Source organism: Aspergillus flavus, chromosome 2, assembly GCF_009017415.1.
Source record: "Aspergillus flavus chromosome 2, complete sequence".
Lineage (NCBI taxonomy): Eukaryota > Fungi > Ascomycota > Eurotiomycetes > Eurotiales > Aspergillaceae > Aspergillus > Aspergillus flavus.
The window spans coordinates 4,523,354-4,543,075 of record NC_092409.1 but is presented as its reverse complement, the minus strand read 5'-3'; the positions used below and the strand labels follow the sequence as shown (position 1 = coordinate 4,543,075).

Here is a 19,722-nt window from a genome sequence, read left to right as displayed (position 1 = left end):
TACTGCCGAAGCATGCAGTTCTCGCGTGGCTTGCAAAATTACCCATCGGGTATATTAGGAATCACCGTTTCCGGTATCGCTTCCACTCTGCAGTGATTAAGTTGAAGTAAAAGAGTGACAGTGAAGAGAAAGAGGTTTTTGCAATACACGTAATACCTTTTTTCAAATACTCCGCAAATTAACTGCTATTCAAAGTGCTTCCATTTCAACTTTCGCTAATCGGAAAGATCCATTTTCCCTTGGAGTAAAGCTAGACCTAAAAGCAAAACCGAAGCTCCTGAAAATAATAGATAATAAAAAAAGTAAAGGAATCAGACTCCAAACCGCCCTACCCCAGAGCACCTAACAGTAATCCGGCTGCAAATAGCACTTCATGTTACAGGGACCACTGAGTACGGTTCACTTCCCAAAAAAAAAGGAGAAGAAACAGAGATGCGCCGAATGCCTATACAACCCGCATGGCCATCCACCACGACAATGTCCAAAGATACGCTCGTAGTATCATCTTTACTCTTCAGCAGCAGCCTCGCTCTTGCGCTTCTTCTTGCCACGCTTGTTCTCTGTCGCAGCCGACTTACGAGTCGAGGCGGGGGTCTCCTCTTGCACCTTCTTTTCCCTCGAAGCGGGAGTGCGCGTCCTCTTCTTCTCGGGTGATGCCTTCTTGGTATCCGCAGGAGAGGCTACATCTTTGGCAGCCTTAGCAGCCTCGCTGCGGCGACGCTTGCCAGCGCGTGGAGGGGTAGGCTCCCGGACTGGTTCGGGCTCCTCCTCCTCTTCCTCCTCTTCCTCTTCCTCCTCCTCCTCGGACTCTTCAGCAGGGGTGGTTTCCGCACGGTCCGCCTCCTGTTGCAGCTGGTTGGCAGCCTTCGCGTCATCAGTGTAAGGAAGACCAGCCTTGTAGGCCGCCATCTTCTCCTTGTAGACTGCGAGGTTGTCCGCATACATTTTCTTCCAGTGCTATGTACCGCGCTGGTTAGTCATGACGATGCGACGAGTTGGGAGCCGGCGCAAATGAACACTCACCTCCTTCTCCTCCTCGGGCATCTCGGCCCAGCGACGGGTGCCCTCGTCAGAGACATCCTTGGGCTTGGCACTGGGACCCATTTCCTCGCTGATCTTGGTGCGGTTGTGCTGCATGTAAAGGAAGAAAGGAGTCAAGGCGCGCTTGGGCGCATTGGGGTCCGGGGGAGCGCGCTTGCGCTTCTTCTTCTCGCCCACCTCGGACTTTGCGCCGGGGCTAGTAGCACGAGCACCACCGCCGAGGGCGCCCAGCAAGCCACTTTCATAAAGCGAGTTGGTGATGCTGGCGATGTTCCCGATGTCGACCGTCGGGCCGCGGTTTAGTACGGTGTTCGCATGGTTGATATAAGCCTCCGACAGCTTGGAGACAGCCGCCTGGAGTTGCGCGAGACTGACGATCACCTGCGCGTACGTTAGTTGAGCTTGACTAGGCGCGAAAGAAGTGACCGCGCGGATGCCGGAGGTGGCCGCATTGACGGAATGAGTAGCACGGGCAATAGATGTAATGAGGTCCAAGGATGGCTGGCCCCGATCAGGGATCGAGGCGCGTTTAGCCATTGTTGAAGGTGTGTGGAGAAATAACCCCGGTCAAGGTAAACAAGAACAAAGGGAGCAAACACGCGATAAAGTTACGAGCAAGGTCAGGATTCGATCCGACGTGAAGCTACCCCAGATTGGGTCGATAGTAATTTACAAACATGAGATGTAAGTTGCAAAGGGGGGCATTCCAAAGGGGGAAATAGTAGTAAGCCACAAAGCGGGCGTGGTTATGTAGGACGCGTGATGAGCAGGGAGAAGACCTGAGCGTTGCGCCGGACACCCAGTCCGGCGCGACCGGCGGACAGTAAACAAGGGGCGACTTACGCTATCGCGGGTTCTAGTGAAATCGTCAACGTTGACGGTGACAGTGTCGTCTTTGCGCGACATGATTCCAGGGCTAGTGAAACACCACTGAGAAAGAGACTCGGATAATTTTTGTTTCTGGGGAGAAGGGAACGGAGAGAGAGAGAAGAGAGGAATAATGGGTTTCAGACAAGAGGAAAAAGGGAAAAAGAAATTTTCGCTAGCGGGGTCGCGGTAGAGGGGGGATTAGACCCTACTAAATAGTGGGCGCTGAAGGGCGCTGAAAGCCTGAAGTGCTGTTGCGTCGCTGTTTTAGGCTTAGGGGCCCTAGGACAGTGGGCACGGGGAGTTCACTAGTGTGCTTCAGGCCTTGTTGACCTCAGTCTTGCTGGTAGTCTTCAGAAGCTCCCGTTAGGATTCTGCGGCTACCGGGGAGCTCAGCTGAGTCCCGTCCTCTCCTGTAAGCGCCGGCCAACTCTCGGTTGCACTGCAGCCTGTCCCGGCCCCAAATCTCTTCACCACCCCCAAGGCCTACACATGCTCACCCGGGTGCCGGGCGCCTACTCTCAAGGCTTCTTCGTTTGCCCCTCCCCTGAGGTCGCACACCAAGAATACTTGAAACCCACTAGTGCTGTGCCTACGGTGTTCCATGTCCATTCCCAAGGTCGCCAACTGATTTTTGTTTGCAATGCGTAACCAACGCACCGCCCATCTTTCCACCGCGAAGCCCGGGATTTGGGATTTTTGGGATTTGTTTTGACATTTTTCTTGGATGGATTAATCGGCCATTCTTTTGGGGGGCAAAAAAAATATTTAGTTAGAGAGTATATATATTTCTGCTTTCTTTTCTTTCATTTCATTCATTCTTTTTTTTTTTTACTTTCTTTTTACCTTTGTTTGAACCCCGCCAACACGCTGTCGTGTCCCGGTAGAGAGTACTTTTGTTTTTGCCCCTCCATGGATGCGCCCGCGAGAGTGCAGAGCTACTGTGCTGTATGTACCCCGCTGCGCCCGGAAATGATTCTCATCTACTGAGGCGCTTTCTGCTTTCTTTCCCTCACCACACGTTTTCTCTGGCAGATTCGTGAGGATGTCTGCTAGCTTGATAAAAGTCGAATCGGTTAATTTAAATCAGAAACGCACACTTCACAAGTAGCAGATACATGAACTCAAACGCAAAAGGTTCCGCTGGACAGGCGCATTCGCCCACGCAACACTGACGAAAGGTTCTGCCTGATTTGGAGGGACCTACTGTGCCTCTCAACGAATCTAGCTGATTTTGCAATCCTGGAACCTGTGATTTTCATATGTGGACTACAGTCTCAAGACCAACATCATATATCCTAGTACCTTCTGCTCTGTACGTAGAAACAAAAGGCCATCGCTATCCGCTTCACGCCCTCACAGTCTTTTGGGGGGGGTAAACAAATGGCGCAGTCGCCACAGCGGTCGCTAACCAACATGACATAATGGCTCAGCGGCATGCGCGGGTCTCGACTCACCTTGGCCGCTTACTTTTCGCCTTCACCCCAGCGGGCACTCCCAATCAAATGGCGGTCTACCCTCCTTTTTCCCCCCATGTCCCGGGCTTCCTACAACCCTCTGGCACAAATCGGGGTCTGCAGGGTAGCCACTTTTTTGGCTGCTGATTTTCTAATTTGTTTTCCAGTGCTCATCTAAATACTTCCCTTATGATTGTACCTCTTTCCTCTAAACTTTTCGTCTCTTTTATGAATATTTCGAATGAACAATTTTCCCTTGTCTGGGCACAGCGCTATGGTCATGCCAATTTTAAGTAGCGATAGCTTCCTGCTGTTGTTAGTGGGCGGTTACAGCCCCGGCGTAAGCAACAATGCAGATTCAGAGAAACCCCACTAGTATCTATTTTTACGATTCGATCAATAGCAGACCGTGTAGACGGAAGATCGCTAAAGTCATTTCCAGAGTCCTGATGGGCCATTAGCATCTATTAGACAAGTCTATGTATAATCCAGCAAAGGCATTGACATCAAACACTGTTTAATCAAACAAGCCATAGTACTACGGCCTTGTTCGCAATCTCTGCATACCCTTTTTGTCTGTGCCATGGTCTCCACTTCTTGTGGACATACCCAATAATGGAGCTTCGGGTTTTATGCGTCAGAGCGATAGATATCAGCCATGATCTGAGCGTCTCTGTCGTGGCCTCCACGATTCGTGGCTTGGACAAAGGCTGGTCATGTTGTATAGTGGGTAAGGTATGCATTACCTTGTCAGCACCTCGACTTTATGACCAGGGGCAGCTAGTACTCAAAATTAGTCTCCTTAAATCGCATAAGCAAATCAATAATCGTAAGAGGAACTCACTGAAAGAGATATATCGTTATGAGCCCTTGTCTGATACAAGGATTTGGACCGTATGGGCCAAGGCACTATCAGCCATACTGTCTACCTCGCTTTGAAGTTCAGGTATAGTTTGAGCCGCTTCCACTTAAGCTGCAATCAGTCACAATGCTACTCAAGTACCTACAGTGGCAAGCATTCAATAAACACTAAGATACAGTTTGTAAATTAGAGAAGTTTAATCACCTCGAGACATGATACGCCTTCAATGGCTCAGATTAATTCTCAGTCTGCCCATCTAATCAATTCACCCAAACTCCACAAATACCCAAGCCTCATACTCCGTACCATGAAGACCAAAAGGTAATCCACCCAGTGATAAAGTACTGCAACCCACTTACAGAGTATAGAAGTAAATCAGCAACTCGATCCCAGCAACTACCATCATCTAGGAAGGGCTAACATTAACCAAATTATAGAGTTATACATCCCTTCCGGGTGATATACACTTTCTCATACTAGAAAACCTCGACAAAGCGATCCAAGGTACTAAGGTACCCACCGCACGCCAACGTTTAGGGTTCTGGAAGCCCCGTCAATTGTTTTACGTAATAGACATATATTGTTGGTCACAGCTTTCCAGTAATAGTGCAAGAACAAAATTTTATATAGTCCCTTCTTGTTCAAGCCTTGTGAAAATGACCACAGTGCCAAAGCATATCTTGAATGGAATTACGATGTGTAAAAAGATCGATAATGTGAACACCATGCTCTATACGAAGTATAGCTAATAACTTGAAAGAAAGAACTCAGCTCCGTGCCCCCACAGCAAACCTACACCTGGCCTGTATTCCGCGTTAATCAGAGGAGGAAAGACCCTACGGAGTATATTCGCCTTGGCGGCTGAGACAGTAAGCTAACAGGTCTGGTACTGTGGGGTGTTGATACAGGAATTGCTTTGTTGATTGCTTTCCTTTTCGGAGATGTTCTGAGCATCTGGCCTGCTTTGGCTCTATGTAATATAAAAAGGCAGAGTTGATAGAGACGCGACTGTCGCTTTGATTACTTACTGAGAAGAATAAGACAATGATGAGTTTGGATACTTACTTTCCTATTCAGGTTAAATATCACGTGCTTTATAATAGATCTGCATGTTCAGTACTTCTACTTTCAGGAAGTCGCTAAAAACTCCCCAGCTAGACTGAGCTGAGGGCAGAACTAATGGTCATAGGAACTTAGGATCCACGAGCAAACAAAAATTTGACTTAATATATAGACATAGGCATAGAATGATATGCGCGGCTGGTTGCGTTGCACGATGGTTTTGGTACATGAAAAGAATAAAAAACAAGTACAAAAAACACTTCGTGCTGATCGTCTTTTAGTCCACTCAGAGATTAGGTAACTCAAGCTTGGCTACGAGCCATGCAAGGGCGGGGTGGACAAATATGCCCTAGGCAGTAAAACAAGCGAACAGCAAGACGAGATGAATACACAGTAGCTACTAATAAATGCTTTACTGTTTCAGATGAGGTTTAAATTTCCTTGTTTCAATATCCGACAAAAACCAGTTTTCTTTTGCTGCTGCCAAGTGCCAACGGTGCCATGGGAAGTTCTGATTCGGTGGATCGGTTCGGCCCGTCGGACTATCCAGGGCTTGTTCGGATCAGGGTCTTTAGCTTCAAGTACTAGCTTATACTAGTCTTCAATATACATTAAACCTTGCGTACGGAGTATATATCTTGGCTGGGTAATGTTATGATTTATGCAGGCACTAATCCTCCTTGCGATAGTTGGCAGGCCAGATACCGTTCTTTCCTGGACACAAGGTCCCTTTCGGATCATGCGTGTTCTTCAGCTTCTCGTTCAATTTCATCTGAGCATTCTCATTGAAGCTGTAAGTCTCGGCAATCGGTCCATCAATGTGAGATGAGCGCGATATTCACCCCGCCCGATCCGCCGCCTCGGCGATCAGAACCTGAATAAGCTTATAAGCCCGATTTCTTGAATCGGGATCTTTCCGATCGAACAGAATGCAGACGATGTGGTGCATTTCACGAGCCCCGACGACGAACATGCTAATGAAGTCAAATCCGTATTCCTCGCTTAAGTGGCGGGTGAGATCTTACTGTGCTTTGGCATCTCGGTCATTACTTTGGCGATCGGAGAGAAGAATAGATGTACCCCCTGGGGAGCCAGGACTAATAATTGAAGCTCAGTAGTGGATGGGATACCAAGCTTGCATTGTATCGTTTCGGATCCGTAGAATGATGTCGTTGGGATGATCCTCGGGGAAATAGAATTTGGCGACGGAGATCTTGCTGAAGGACGCTTTGATGACGGACCAAAGAGCGTATGACAGGTGGACCGTACATCGCTCCATAGAGATTCCAGCGACCGACATTGAGGTTTTCTGAAATCTCATCTAGTTCGAGGTCGGTCAGGGGTTTGTTAGAATTGGTGTATTGGCTCTGGGAGATTGATTGTGAGAAACCGATAAACTGTATTCAATAGCTTAGCGAACATACCTGCAGGACGGTACTAACTAGGACGTTCTCCAGCTTGGGTGTGTTCTGAATTACCCCAGAGATTTCCAAGGTCGGAGTATCTCCACGATCTGATCCAAGTCATTGTCTCTGGGGAAGGTAATTATGTACGCCTGATACCCGCCAGGTTTAGGCATTAGCAGATTTCCATTTTCACGACGATTCCGAGAGACGACTGATATAATATACCAGCACTATGCGGGCCAATACCATAGTCAAATAACTGCCAGCTCTCGTTTGGTTCCTGCCCGTGGGGCGGCTTGCTCTTGTCCGCTTTTGGGTTTGGCGAAGAATCCATCCCAGTGTGGATGAGTGGACCATCGGAGGTTGTGCTTGACCAAGTACTCATGGAGGTCAAAGTAAGACACCCCAGGCTCGAGCAAGACATAGGCTTTCTCAGGATCAGCTTTCAACACTCTATTCATATTTTTGGCCATGTCGATATCAAGACTGCTGGGCACTCTCGGGGCAGTGCCACCATAGCCGACATTTCTACCCTTGGAGAAAGGCCAGATGGGGATCTCAAATTCATTGGTCAATTTTATTTTTTTTGGTCATCAGTAACATTTTCAGGTGCAACAACAGCCGAAGGGATAAACACGTCTTGTCGAGGATGTGGAACATGTCATGGGCTCTACTCTTCCTGAGCAATGCCATTGTGACTCTGGTGATTTAAACATTTGTTTCATTAACGACACTTTTTACCCGTGAAATAAAAGCATTAAACCTAGTTAAATTGGTATTTAGCGAGAGGGCGATATATTCACCAGAGGCTCTCGGGCATCGCCGTCAAGGACGGGGTGGCAGCCGAGGTCTCCCATGTTGTAGGCTAGATACGACTATTTAAGTCGTTAAAAAAGCAATTCAATATATGAACATTTCAGAGCATAGTGTACTAGATTTGCTCCCAATCGGAAACAAGCGAATAGCATTCGATGCCTTCTGGTAGGTTGACTCTATGACTTTAAGTGTGGTATGGTTTCCAAGATATCCGAAGCCAAATCAGGTCTTCCCTCTGACTCTGAACCATCAATACTTTCTCACAATCTTTCCATATAGTATTATTCTTTTCTTATTGTTAAACTCCTATAACTTTATATCCAGGCTGGTCACGCGATCGCAATTCCATAAAGGCACCAGACACTCACCGGGGATACCTAGAACCTTACCTACTGCTGTGAGTAGTGTATACAACACATTTAAGATACCTAACCCTTCGATGATATTTGCCTGGTGGAAGCGTAAATCCTAGAGAGGCGACGATGTTTGGGATTATCAACCCGCCTCCAATGCCACGCAGGCCTCGCATGAAGCACAAAGAGCCCAGATTATTGGCAAACCCACCTAATACAGTAACCAAGATAACAATACAATGCATAAAAATGAAATAGATACTATTTCCCGGGACCAGATAGTGAACAGAATGCTGCAATGCATGAGGAACAAACAGGGATCAGCATGGATCTACTATGTAGAAGCCTCGTATTCTGTAGTTGAATCCACATGTTGATCTGCCGTTTACTTTCTCCCCGGGCTTTTCATCTAGATCTAGCATGTCAATCAACAATTCCTCTTTTGCCCAGCACGACCGATAGCTGGAACTGTAAGACTTTCACAGCCATCGTTAGCCCTACATTAGTTTATTCAAAAGAATCCGGACCTGTAAGCACAATGTCTCTAGCCCAGGTGCCCCAGAAAGTTAGTGTCATGATATTCACTGACAATACCAACGGAGAAAGAAGTGAGGTGATTCGGGTGTCTAACATTTATTCTCCAAAGAATGCTCGTTTGGTAGATTCGCTTCAATCTCATTTTTTCCTGTTTTTCTGCATCCAATCGATATGTAGTCCTCATCCGTACTATTAAAGGTATTGTCATAGCTCCAGGGAAAGATATTATAGAAGGATAGGTTAATGCTGGTATTCATAGATTCACAGTTAATAGTCTAGTAGCACGAGAGGTCAAGGGAATAACCCTAGATCATGGAAGGTATTGGATTGTGGGCTAGACTCCCTGCAGCATTCGTTTTCTGACGATCTATATCTTGCATTTCCCCCCTTCCCGCATAGCCTCATACAATGAGGGCTACATACAATCATACATGCCTATAGGGCGTCTTATACCGCGAACAACATTCACTCTTGTTTTAATGGAGCGGCCTGGTGTGGCTCACAACTGTTTGTATTGTTCTTTCTTAGCAAGCCACAACAAGCATGCCGGATTCCTTAGATCCAACACCGCCGATTGGTAAAGATTTGGTTCCACTACTTTGCAAACCCATACAGTCCGGAAACGTCTATATGACGAGCCAATCGACGCGGGTCGGCAGGGGGTGATCGCGGGGCTTGGACAAGGTTACTGGTTCTTGTTCGGGACCTATGGAATCCGATTGACAGCAAGTGGCCTGAGCCAAAAACGAAACTCAATGATACTAGTTGGCTGCCCGTCTTAGATCGTGCTCGGTATGAGATTATTAGGTCTTCGTTGCTACAACTGGCCAATTGGTCGCAGGCGTGGACCTTGAACGCAGTTGACTCGGTTATATGCTTTCTATACGTCGATATCAAACAGAATACTGATGGTGACCCTTGCTTGGGGCTTTTCTCCTGCGAAGCTCCCGCATCGTGAAGACGGATGTATCTATCCAGACTGCCTTCTTCAAGATCAGGGGTACAGCATGCCTATCTCCCTTGACCAAAATCTGATCATCAGAAGCCCTGATCCGGCTATCAATAAGTCAATTAGCCACCCAATGCCATGGACATCATTTACCCTCTCGACGAGGTCATGGCCTTTCGATTACACCCGTTTTGGCGACAGTAAGTACCGAGACAGCCTTGACAACCTCCCCGATCACCTAAAACACCTCGGACATTCACTGAAAGTGTCATGATTGAACGTGGCTTAGTAGAAGTCCATTCGACTAATAGCTGTCTTCTCTATTATAATAAGTATTAATTCTGGCGATGATTTTGTATTAATCTGGCAGAGAGGCAAGTCGTCCGTTCAATGTGAATGAGAAACACGATATCTCCGACATACCTTTTGCACCAAAGTGGATTTCTCCTACCCTAGATTCTAGAGTCGTGGGTGTCGCTTCAACAATGGCACCAACTAGGGTTGGCTCAATCAGCTGGGTTAGCGTATAACAGCCTGTTACTTTAAGGCCAAAGCCGAGGACACCGTTTTTTTTAGTTTGTTGACGGCTCTAAGCTTATCAAAGCTTCTGATACTCATGTTCCCACAATGGCAGAATAAGCCCACTGAAGGTTGGTTACAGGACTATCTGGTGTATCGATCAGATATTCCGGCCCCATGGGATTTGTATCCGAGGGTTCAAAATGGATGCGGGGTGTCGTGATGGTGTTGGGGGTCCTTTGGCATACCATCATGGTCTGCACACCTGTATTTCGAGACAGCGTGTACTATATGCTATACGTTGAAAGTGGCTGAGCACTTAAAGGACGACACCACTTACCTACTGAGGCTGTCCCGACATGAAGGGAAGGCCCCAAAGATAAAGAGCAGCTACCCATGCTATACTTGGATGATGTCAAATCCGGGCCAATTACTCCAAGTATTGTGTCGTTGCGCTAAACATTCACTTTGGGGCATGCGCATCTTGTGTTCACCAACATGGGATGGCGACCTGTTAACTCTACTCGCCGTCCACAAAGAACGTGTCTTTGTAGTAAGCGTCTCTGCTTCAAAAGGTGCATATCATCAGCAGCGATGAGGAAGGCATCCAGGACAAGAACCCACCTATGAGAGCTAATATTGTCCGTACATTTAAGGTGTATAGAGACAGGATCATGGGCTTGGTAATGAGCTACCTTGTCAACTCAGCTGGGTTGAACCTCCAGTGTTAATGTCATTATGTGCACATATTCAGTGTGGCACAGCAGACCAAGCAGTTGGGCAGAAATCCCAAGACATCTGAGACAAGAGACGGCATTATGATTGCTCGGCGAATCGAAAGGACCCGATATGTTTGCAGGAAAACGCCCGGACCGTGCCCCCCGGTCCCGATAAGGAGACACAGGAAAAGACGTCTAAGGACAAAGCAGACGAGCTGCTGGAGTTTGAGATACTTACTACCCACCTGACGGAGATGATGGTGAACTGAGATATCCGTTAATATGGTTCTTGCCCGGTGTAGCGGCACGCCTTTTTCCTGACAGCGACGATCACGATCTGACAGGCATTCCGGACTGTCCTGAATGGTCCCAACCAGGGGTCAAGGGAACAGCGGTAGGGTGGTATTATTACAATCTTATTCTTGTTGCTTCTTTATGCATTTCCCTGTATTTTACCTACGAGTTGAAGGTCTACACAGTTAGTTAATCCGAGAAGTCATGGTGTCAGGCTAATATAGATATTACTACCTTGTGAACTGACAGAAGTTCCTTCCGTACAGAGACTATGAAGTAAATCGGATATGAGATAGAAGAGATAAAAGCCTTCTTGGGAGAGAGAGAATCACATATAGAAATGGATTTTCCCAAATGGACAAAGATTATTCACCTATCACAAAACAGAGGATATTGTTAGTTGTGTCTGTACCACGAGCGTTTTCATTCTCCGCAGGATTATACGTGCAAAAGGACTCGTCTAGCAGCCCAGGTAGTAAAAGCGAGATAACAAACTTTTCCTCAATAATGGAGTATCATATGGACTGATCTCCGACAATCTACTCCAATCATAGCATTACTTCCAATAAGCCGCACAAGCACAAACGCAGCAAAAGGGTGTTGGGAGGCTGAGAAGGTTGTCTACTCTCCATAGACTGCGGGCCATGATACCCTAACTCAAAGGCCGTCCACAGTCAGCAGTTACCTTACCTTCGCAGGCTGGGAACCTGGTGTCCCACCAAAGCAGTCCCTGTGGAGGCATGAACAGTCAAGTCGTCATTTGGCTCGATATTGAACGAGAGACTCTGAACAGTATCATTCTTACTTGAAGACACGGGGTTGGAAGTGGACCAGATCGTCACGATCGGCGCAAGGCTTACAACTCAGAAGTTCTAGAAGCATTGTGCGTAACTTTCCCCCTGCTCGAAAGACTGAAGGTACCGGGTATGCCTTGAGAAAAACGGGGCGTTATCTGGTCAACATAGACCCTTTAGTGAGCGCGACGGCAGCTTAAGCAAGACTTTCCCACATAAGATACAATTCTCCTTGAGCTCATTCGCCGTGAATCCTTTGTGAGATATACCACAAATGAGAAATCAGCGGGTAATACCTTAAAATACGCGCGATGATTATGAGAGTTAAAGATACACTATCCCAGCTACACAGGATAACTTTAGATTCCTGCACGGATAGGTTGGACATCATCCTCTGGGCAACATCAAGCATCCAGTCACTATCCTTGAAGAGATGTCAACAGCAAAGGGAATTCCACTTTCACTGACACGTGCCCAATAAGAGAAAAGCATAAGCTAAGAGAAAACCTCGTGGAGGCTGTGCGCAACTGGAAGACAAATCATAGCCGTCCATGTCATCCCATACTAAGCTCTCTGAGCTCAGCTCGATGCAGATAATGTCCGTTGTCAGTACGCCATACGGAGTACTGTTTCCAAAGACCGACATTTGCATTGTGGGGAAGGAGAGAGCATCGATGATTTGCTGAGCAATGGACTCGGACTCCGGCTCTGCCCCGAACCCTGAGGAGCTTTTTTTTCTCTCGGATTATTGTGGAGTATCCCCGTTCGATTGGGCGGGTTCAACTGCCAAGTCTTTTAGTGAGGGGACTCGGAAGATACGTTTGGGGACTCGCTGAACAGCCTCGCTGGATGGTGTACAGTCAGAATTAAAAATAAACCCAGCATGGCCCCCACGACATCCTTCATGTCGATCTCATTTCCCAGCACGGGGGTGGTGAGCATGGACTTGGATTTGAGATGGTATATTGACATTTACACAAGGCTTCATTCGGATAAGATGGGATTCCGAACAAGCCGTGTCTTAGTATGCACCAGCAAGTATATTAGGGCTAACTAAATACGATTTAGTGACGACCCATCAAGCTTGATTAAGTCAATTCCGATAACAACGTTACAATGATATTAATTGCCCGAATTTGTCAAGAGATCGGCAGGTACTGGACCCTGGAAACTGTTCGCCAACATCAGGCAGATTCTTCTCATTCTACGCCAGTAATCGGGCTAAAGAAAAGGCTCTTTTGGCCCCAGGCCATGCATCTCATGGACTGGGCTGAGTCAATCACATCTGCTTTAGGGAAATCCGATATCACAGCCTTGTGCATGCGTGAGGCTCAGAGGCGGTCTGGTCAACAGTCCCAACTCTCGCTCAACTGACCATCTCACACTACTGATGCCCCACCGCGTGAACGAGCACCGTATGACTGGTCCATTCTTGGGAACGAAGATGGTAATTCGTTCCACAATGGACACTCGCACTACGTGGGCCCAGTGTCAATATAAGCCTCGCGCCGATCACTGTTCAGGCAATTTCTCTTCCGTGCAGGGTAGTATCAATTAGCATGACATGAAAATGGACGCTAGTCATATTCTCCGCGCTGAATGAGGAACTAACAGGGAACGAGATGCATAGGCCCAGCTGCGGCCGATAAGCTATAAGTAAGTGAGTTCGCCCTCGGCGAGATCTTGTAAGCTAAAGATCCAAAAGCGCCATAGCGAGTCTTCGCCGGGGTTCTTGATCACAATGGTGTCCCTCACGCATATATTTTCGAAGGCCCTCCTCACACTGCTGGTGGGCCAGTCTGCTGCCCTAAGCTTTCTCCCCGGCATCAAGGCCAATAATCTCCAACTCGCCTCGGTATTAGGTATCGATGGCCATACCGCCAGGTTCAATCCTGAGAAGATCGCAGAGACCGCTATCTCGCGCGGTTCTGGCTCAGAAGTCCCTGCCCGGCGGATATCGGTATGTCTTTACCAGTCAAGCTTTCTAGTATATGAGGTAAAATCTAACTCGGCGTTCAGATCCCCATTGACCATGAGGATCCATCTATGGGCACCTATCAGAACCGCTACTGGGTTTCAGCAGACTTTTACAAGCCCGGTGGCCCCGTCTTTGTACTAGATGCCGGTGAAGGCAATGCCTACTCCGTGGCGCAATCGTATCTCGGCGGATCGGATAACTTCTTCGCGGAGTACCTCAAGGAATTCAATGGGCTGGGCCTTGTGTGGGAGCATCGGTGAGCCACCTACCCTAGTCATCATTGTCATGATTGACCGCTAACCTCCGGTCCGATTGAAGTTACTATGGTGACTCTCTGCCCTTCCCTGTCAACACTAGCACCCCCAACGAGCATTTCAAGTACCTCACCAACAGCCAGGCACTGGCTGACCTCCCTTACTTCGCTGAGAAGTTCACTCTCAACGGGACAGACTTGAGCCCCAAGTCCAGTCCCTGGATCATGCTCGGTGGCTCATACCCGGGCATGCGCGCGGCCTTCACCCGCAACGAGTACCCGGACACCATTTTCGCCTCGTTCGCCATGTCTGCGCCCGTCGAAGCCTGGGTCAACATGACCATCTACTTCGAGCAAGTCTACCGCGGCATGGTTGCGAACGGACTGGGCGGCTGTGCCAAGGACCTCAAGGCCATCAACGACTACATCGACAGCCAACTCGACAAGAAGGGCCAAGCCGCCGACGCCATCAAGACACTCTTCCTCGGTAAAGAAGGCATCCACAACTCCAACGGCGACTTCACCGCCGCGCTCGGAAGCATCTACAACCTCTTCCAGAGCTACGGCGTCGACGGCGGCGAAGAAAGTCTCTCCCAGCTCTGCAGCTACCTCGACAAAGAAGCCAGCCCCAACGGCATCGCCCGGAAAATCGGAGTCAAGGAACTGACCGAGAAGTTCGCCGCCTGGCCCCCGCTTCTGTACCTCATCAACCAGTGGGGCAGCCAGGTCGGTAACGGCGACTCCAACTGCAAGGGCCAGAACAATTCCACCGAGACCGTCTGTGAGCTGGGCGGGCAGTTCACCGACCCCGACACCATCAGCTGGACCTGGCAGTACTGCACCGAATGGGGCTATCTCCAGGCCGACAACGTGGGCCCTCACTCCCTACTCTCCAAGTACCAGTCCCTGGAGTACCAGCAGTCCCTTTGCTACCGACAGTTCCCCGGCGCAAAGGAGAGTGGCCTGCTCCCCGAGCACCCGGAGGCGAACGAGACGAACGCCGAAACAGGCGGATGGACCATCCGTCCTTCCAATGTCTTCTGGAGCGCGGGCGAGTTCGATCCCTGGCGGACGTTGACGCCCTTGTCGAATGAGACATTCGCGCCGAAGGGCGTGCAGATCTCCACCAATATCCCCAAGTGTGGTGTCGAGACACCTGAGAATGTGCTCTTCGGCTATGTCATTCCGAGGGCGGAGCATTGCTTTGACTATGACTTGAGTTACAAGCCGGCTGATAAGTCGCGGAAGTTGTTCAGTCTTGCCTTGAAGAAGTGGCTCCCGTGCTGGCGGTCGGAGCATGCTCCTAAGGGTGTACAGAGGAAGTGGATGTAAATTGAAGACTGGAGATACAGATTCTTTTCTTCTTTTGTTATTATATTTTCTGGGTATATAATGTGTGACGGTTACGGGTTAGATGATATAGGGATAAACAAATGAAGATATGGATGAATATATCACCCATTTCAGAGTAGAATAGCAAGAACAGTAGTACACAATGATATAATCCAACCCAAACGCCAGGAACACCAGGAATAACCTCCACAGGGAATAAATACCCACTCCAACAACCCAATCTCAACACCATAAAACAACTCCAAAAAGTAAATTAAGATTGTTCAAGACACGATAACAAGTCTTGGCACCATCTACCACTCTCACAATACAATAAATCCAACAAACCAACCACCCCTACAACACTCACCATCACACTCTTCTTTATATATAAACCCAAGATAAAAAAAACCAACAACCCCACCACAAACAACTTTCCATTCTCGGTTTCCTCACCACCAAAACCATATAATACACAACCAACACCCAATACCATAACAATAATCTAATTATAATACCTTTAATTATAATTAACCACAACCCAAACCAAAAAACCAAAAATGTCCACAAAAACCACCATCCTAATCTACACGGGCTCCCCCCTCGACTACCCCGAATACCGCCACACAGCCTTACACTTCACCTTCGCGACCGGCACAACCAGCACGATGCACGTAGTCGGCACGCAAGGTCTCTTCATCTTCCAAGAAGACGTGGATCTCGATCCACACGAGTTTGGGAGCGAGTTGGCCAAGACGGTACCTGTTGGGGAGATCGATGGGGGCGTGGGCGCCGAGACGATTCGGCGGGCGGTGTCGGCGACGCCGGTGAGGAATGGCAGGGAGGATTTGGATTGGAATTGTCAGAATTGGGTGGGGGATGCGTTGAGGATGTTGGTTGAGAAGGGGGTTTTGTCGGCGGAGGTGAGAGAGAGGGCGGTGGATGGGATGGTGGAGGGATGTTTGGAGGCGAGGGATCAATAAACATATTTTTTCATTTATTTATTGGGTTGGTTGGATGAATGTATATATTTATCTTCTTTTGCTAGTATGGATTATTTGGTTTTATAGAGCTAAATTTATTCTCATGGCGGTAAGTTTATATTACTTGTCTAGATGTGTATACATTGGTATGTATGGACTAGTTTGCCTGCCAAGGGATATCCCTAATTGAACATGCTTTAGATTCAAAAATACACTGATATCTTCATCTCTAAATCTAACAACTATCCATCTAGAACTTGTACACCTGGTCCTTGTTGTAGCCCAGCTCCTTCAGGATACCAGACAGCTCACCCTGGTCCTTAGGGCTGACCTTGTTACCGCTAACGGCGTTGTAGAGGCCAGGAGGTCCGCAGACAAAGATCTTCTGGTTCTCCTCCTTGGGCTCGGGGAGGACGGTCTTCAGGAGCTCCTTGTTGATGTAGCCCTTGCCGCCGGTCCACTCCTTGGGAGGCTTGTCGAGGAGGTAGAAAGCCTTGAAGCGCTGGGGGTAGGTGTTCTCGAGATCCTGGAGCTCCTTCTTCAGGAGGATGTCATCCTCGGTGACGTTACCGTACACAAGGGTAACCTTGGTCTTGTCGTCGGGGTTCTTGAAGATCTGGCGGATGAGCTGGTACATGGGAGTGATACCGGTACCACCGGCAATCAGGGCAATGTGCTCATGCTTGTTAGTCTCCCACTGGTACTTGGGGAGAGGGCCCTTGAAGGAAAGACGCTGGTCGACGTTCATGCTGTGCAGGTGCTCAGACATGGGTCCGTTGGGGTAGACCTTGACGACAAGGTCGAGGTAGCCAGGCTGGTCTGCCACGGATGATAAGTATTGATTCCGTTGTAAATATGAAAGAGCCAATGGTTACCTTCATCGCTGGTGGGGGTGTAAGGACGGAGGACGGCCTTCTCGGCGCCAACGGGCTTGAACTTGGTCAAGAGAGCAGCTAATCTTATGTCAACAAGGCTATCCGGGCAGACCATCGTTTGAGCCACTCACAAGCGATAGTGACACCGGAGACGGCTTCCTTGTCCTCAAATTCGAAGCGCAGTCTCTTGGTGTTGTGGCTGAGGACCTCAATTTCCGACAGCTTCAGGTCCACCCATCCCTGGTCACCACCAGTGAAAACCTTGGCGCGCTCAACGGGAGCCTCGGCGGTAGCGCCAGCGCCGTAGTAGTAGCGGTACAAGCCCACACTGAGACCGGTAAGGCCGACAGCAGTGTAGATAGGAGCCAACGACTTGGCCTTGGGGGCCTCCGTAGAGTACTTGCGGAAGCTCTGCGCACACAGGTCAGCACAAGTCTGGAACAAGTATGAGAAGGATGCAGTGATTTCTTACCTGCCTCAAGGGCTGGGCACAGCGGAAGGTCTGACGGGCGAACATTTTTGGAGTGAATGAGATTGGAGGGGGTGTTCAATGGTGTAAGAGGAGAAAGCGAGAAGATTAGAAAGACGGCTGGAGACTAAGTACCTTAATTGAGCTCTTTTCGTTTTCGGGACCCGCCCTCCGACCTCGCCGATTCCACATGACGCAATGCCTGCCCTAGGGTCCCTGGCCTGTATTCCGTGCCTATTACTAACGTGCGACTCCAATTCCGTCGCATTTCGCTGCATGATTATGGGGACAACTAAGATTGAAATTGATTGCTATAGGGCCGGCGGTTACGTAGTGCTTAGAGTGCGTGGAAGATAATTTTCCCTGTCATGGAGTCCGAACCTTATATCCGATCCGATTAGAAATATATCCGATCAAGCAATGGCCCAGTGTTTCAAGTCTCTTCTCCGAAGTACATGAACTAGGAGAAATAAAGCAGAAATAAAGCCAGACCTCCGCAATGGAACCCTACTAGCCTTGAAGCATGTCAATCCAACTGACAGGGCTGGTATATGTTTATACATCGCACACCATATAGTCCATAGATAGGGACGCTAGGCCTACCATTGTTTCGACATCTCATCGACAACCAAAGCATGAATACTACGTACGAAGGGGGTGACCTGTCTACCAGCAGGAAATTTACTTCATTCACCTCGTAGAGAACCGTCACATTCAGAAGACAAACCCGGTATTTTTAAGAGATTTAACTAGAAAGGTCGCTGCAGAGGACTAGTGAGACATCAAAACCATTTCTCCCATTATCTGGGTTGTAGATACACGCCATGTTCTCTGCGTGCTCTGTCCTGCATGCATGCTATGGCCATAACATAGTCATTTCATCCGCACACTCCTTCCCCAAACACCCAAAATTTCACATTTAAGCGAAGGTAGCAGGACGAGAGTAAGCGAAGATCTTCTTGCCCTCGGACTTGGCGGCACGGTGAGGCAGAGGGAACTTGAGGTCCTTCTGGAGGAGCTGCTTGATGTAGGGGCGGCGGATGGAGTCGGCGTTGTCGACCTCAACAACCTTGAGGATCTGCACAGTATCGTTAGACAATTCATATCAGGGATCGTTCACGATCAGCAGAAACATACGTGGATGGAGCCGAAACGGGCACGGTGGCGGGCAGCCATGTCCTGGTAGAGAGCCTCAACAGCCTCGGTACGGCTCATCTCACGGAACTCCTTGTACATGTTGTGGGTACCGGAGCGAGAGTCGTAGCGGATCCAGATACCGAAGTTCTTGACCTTCAGGTGACGCTTCTCGGGGATGACATTGAGGCTGACGATCTCACCGTTGGCCTTCTTGACCTTACGGAGCTGGGTCAAGAAGTACCAGAACCGGGACTTGGCCACGACAGTGTTAGGCGCAAAGATGCGCATGCGGTAAAGCTTGGGCGTGGGGTTAGCCTCGGTGGGCAGATGACGCCCGATGACCTGGTACTCGGTGAGACGCCCTATAATAACCAGTCAGTCATTTGGCACTTTCAAAATCTTCAATTCGTGGCGTTCAATCATCCCAGCGGTGAGAATCGGTGCGCTGAATTCCGTGCGGTACGTTGTCAATCCTTTCGATGCTCGAGAGTCGAGAATATTTTCCACGATATGCGACCGTAAAAATTCCAATTTTCCGACCGTGCGTAACGTCCATTCGTACTAAAATAAAATCCTTTCACAAAATCCACCATTATCGCCTTCGCTGAATCGGGTCCATATAATTTTCATGCTCCTCCTCAATACATTCTTCCTCCGGCATCGTGTCGTTCAACGTTCGCAAGGGGATACACCGCACCGATTCGCCAGGGTCAAGGGGTCCGAAGAGGGAAATTTTTTTCACTTACCCATCTGGTAAATCTGTTAGCAACAAAGCCTTCAAATATAATGGGTAAATAGACAGGGTAGGACTCACTTTTGTCGACTGTTGTGGTTGCTCGAGAGAGGTATGCCGGTTGGGTCTCGTTCGTGAAATTGGGGATTTGTGATTTCCGTTGAGTTAGGGCTGCCACCCTAAGCGACCTTGAGGCTTGGCACGGGACACCATTCCCAATTGGGCACGCAGCCACTGTGGCTGATAAGATCGGTCCCGTCGGCGGTGAGGCATTGTTCCCCACCTC

General features: G+C 48.7%; 8 protein-coding genes across 8 annotated transcripts; 2 read left to right on the top strand and 6 right to left on the bottom strand.

The window, feature by feature from the left end:
• Positions 1 to 200: 200 nt before the first annotated feature.
• Positions 201 to 2,064, bottom strand: F9C07_2314 (HMG box protein). The gene is made up of 3 exons (XM_041290073.2): positions 1,885 to 2,064; positions 1,024 to 1,422; positions 201 to 957 (listed from the first exon to the last, which is right to left on the bottom strand). Exons 1-3 carry the CDS (start codon positions 1,945 to 1,947, stop codon positions 508 to 510), a joined length of 912 nt encoding a protein of 303 aa, XP_041143282.2. The 5' UTR covers positions 1,948 to 2,064; the 3' UTR covers positions 201 to 507.
• Positions 2,065 to 5,959: 3,895 nt separating this feature from the next.
• F9C07_2315 (uncharacterized protein) lies at positions 5,960 to 6,589 on the bottom strand (the record flags this gene model as incomplete). Its single annotated transcript, XM_071510938.1, has 4 exons — positions 5,960 to 6,080; positions 6,132 to 6,263; positions 6,315 to 6,386; positions 6,420 to 6,589. 4 exons carry the CDS (start codon positions 6,587 to 6,589, stop codon positions 5,960 to 5,962), a joined length of 495 nt encoding a protein of 164 aa, XP_071363951.1.
• Positions 6,590 to 6,946: 357 nt separating this feature from the next.
• F9C07_2316 (uncharacterized protein) lies at positions 6,947 to 7,168 on the bottom strand (the record flags this gene model as incomplete). Its single annotated transcript, XM_071510939.1, has 1 exon — positions 6,947 to 7,168. The coding sequence occupies one exon, from the start codon at positions 7,166 to 7,168 to the stop codon at positions 6,947 to 6,949; it is 222 nt and encodes a 73-aa protein (XP_071363950.1).
• Positions 7,169 to 7,834: 666 nt separating this feature from the next.
• On the bottom strand, positions 7,835 to 8,134 carry F9C07_2131138 (uncharacterized protein). The gene has a single exon (XM_071509113.1). It carries the CDS (start codon positions 8,107 to 8,109, stop codon positions 7,897 to 7,899), a length of 213 nt encoding a protein of 70 aa, XP_071363949.1. The 5' UTR covers positions 8,110 to 8,134; the 3' UTR covers positions 7,835 to 7,896.
• Positions 8,135 to 13,417: 5,283 nt separating this feature from the next.
• On the top strand, positions 13,418 to 15,239 carry F9C07_2317 (putative dipeptidyl-peptidase II; the record flags this gene model as incomplete). The annotated part of the gene is made up of 3 exons (XM_041290081.1): positions 13,418 to 13,636; positions 13,696 to 13,910; positions 13,973 to 15,239. 3 exons carry the CDS (start codon positions 13,418 to 13,420, stop codon positions 15,237 to 15,239), a joined length of 1,701 nt encoding a protein of 566 aa, XP_041143280.1.
• Positions 15,240 to 15,799: 560 nt separating this feature from the next.
• On the top strand, positions 15,800 to 16,222 carry F9C07_2318 (uncharacterized protein; the record flags this gene model as incomplete). The annotated part of the gene is made up of 1 exon (XM_041284895.1): positions 15,800 to 16,222. The coding sequence occupies one exon, from the start codon at positions 15,800 to 15,802 to the stop codon at positions 16,220 to 16,222; it is 423 nt and encodes a 140-aa protein (XP_041143279.1).
• Positions 16,223 to 16,347: 125 nt separating this feature from the next.
• On the bottom strand, positions 16,348 to 18,049 carry F9C07_1299813 (NADH-cytochrome b5 reductase 2). The gene is made up of 4 exons (XM_041290072.2): positions 17,570 to 18,049; positions 17,229 to 17,508; positions 17,098 to 17,175; positions 16,348 to 17,041 (listed from the first exon to the last, which is right to left on the bottom strand). Exons 1-4 carry the CDS (start codon positions 17,612 to 17,614, stop codon positions 16,473 to 16,475), a joined length of 972 nt encoding a protein of 323 aa, XP_041143278.1. The 5' UTR covers positions 17,615 to 18,049; the 3' UTR covers positions 16,348 to 16,472.
• F9C07_1299862 (60S ribosomal protein eL20) lies at positions 18,050 to 19,646 on the bottom strand. Its single transcript, XM_041290071.2, has 3 exons — positions 19,450 to 19,646; positions 18,704 to 19,065; positions 18,050 to 18,644 (listed from the first exon to the last, which is right to left on the bottom strand). The coding sequence occupies exons 1-3, from the start codon at positions 19,451 to 19,453 to the stop codon at positions 18,486 to 18,488; spliced, it is 525 nt and encodes a 174-aa protein (XP_041143277.2). The 5' UTR covers positions 19,454 to 19,646; the 3' UTR covers positions 18,050 to 18,485.
• Positions 19,647 to 19,722: the final 76 nt, after the last annotated feature.

Excerpts from the sequence above, each read along its gene's own strand:
- F9C07_2314 (XM_041290073.2), bottom strand. The coding sequence starts at position 1,947 with ATGTCGCGCAAAGACGACACTGTCACCGTCAACGTTGACGATTTCACT. Across the intron at positions 1,423-1,884 it reads TCACTAGAACCCGCGATAGC|GTGATCGTCAGTCTCGCGCA; the intron begins GTAAGTCGCCCC and ends ACGTACGCGCAG. Across the intron at positions 958-1,023 it reads TGCCCGAGGAGGAGAAGGAG|CACTGGAAGAAAATGTATGC; the intron begins GTGAGTGTTCAT and ends CGCGGTACATAG.
- F9C07_2131138 (XM_071509113.1), bottom strand. The coding sequence starts at position 8,109 with ATGCATTGTATTGTTATCTTGGTTACTGTATTAGGTGGGTTTGCCAAT.
- F9C07_1299813 (XM_041290072.2), bottom strand. The coding sequence starts at position 17,614 with ATGTTCGCCCGTCAGACCTTCCGCTGTGCCCAGCCCTTGAGGCAG. Across the intron at positions 17,509-17,569 it reads GTGCCCAGCCCTTGAGGCAG|AGCTTCCGCAAGTACTCTAC; the intron begins GTAAGAAATCAC and ends CTGTGTGCGCAG. Across the intron at positions 17,176-17,228 it reads CTCCGGTGTCACTATCGCTT|CTGCTCTCTTGACCAAGTTC; the intron begins GTGAGTGGCTCA and ends ACATAAGATTAG.
- F9C07_1299862 (XM_041290071.2), bottom strand. Across the intron at positions 18,645-18,703 it reads CCCGTTTCGGCTCCATCCAC|ATCCTCAAGGTTGTTGAGGT; the intron begins GTATGTTTCTGC and ends GATACTGTGCAG.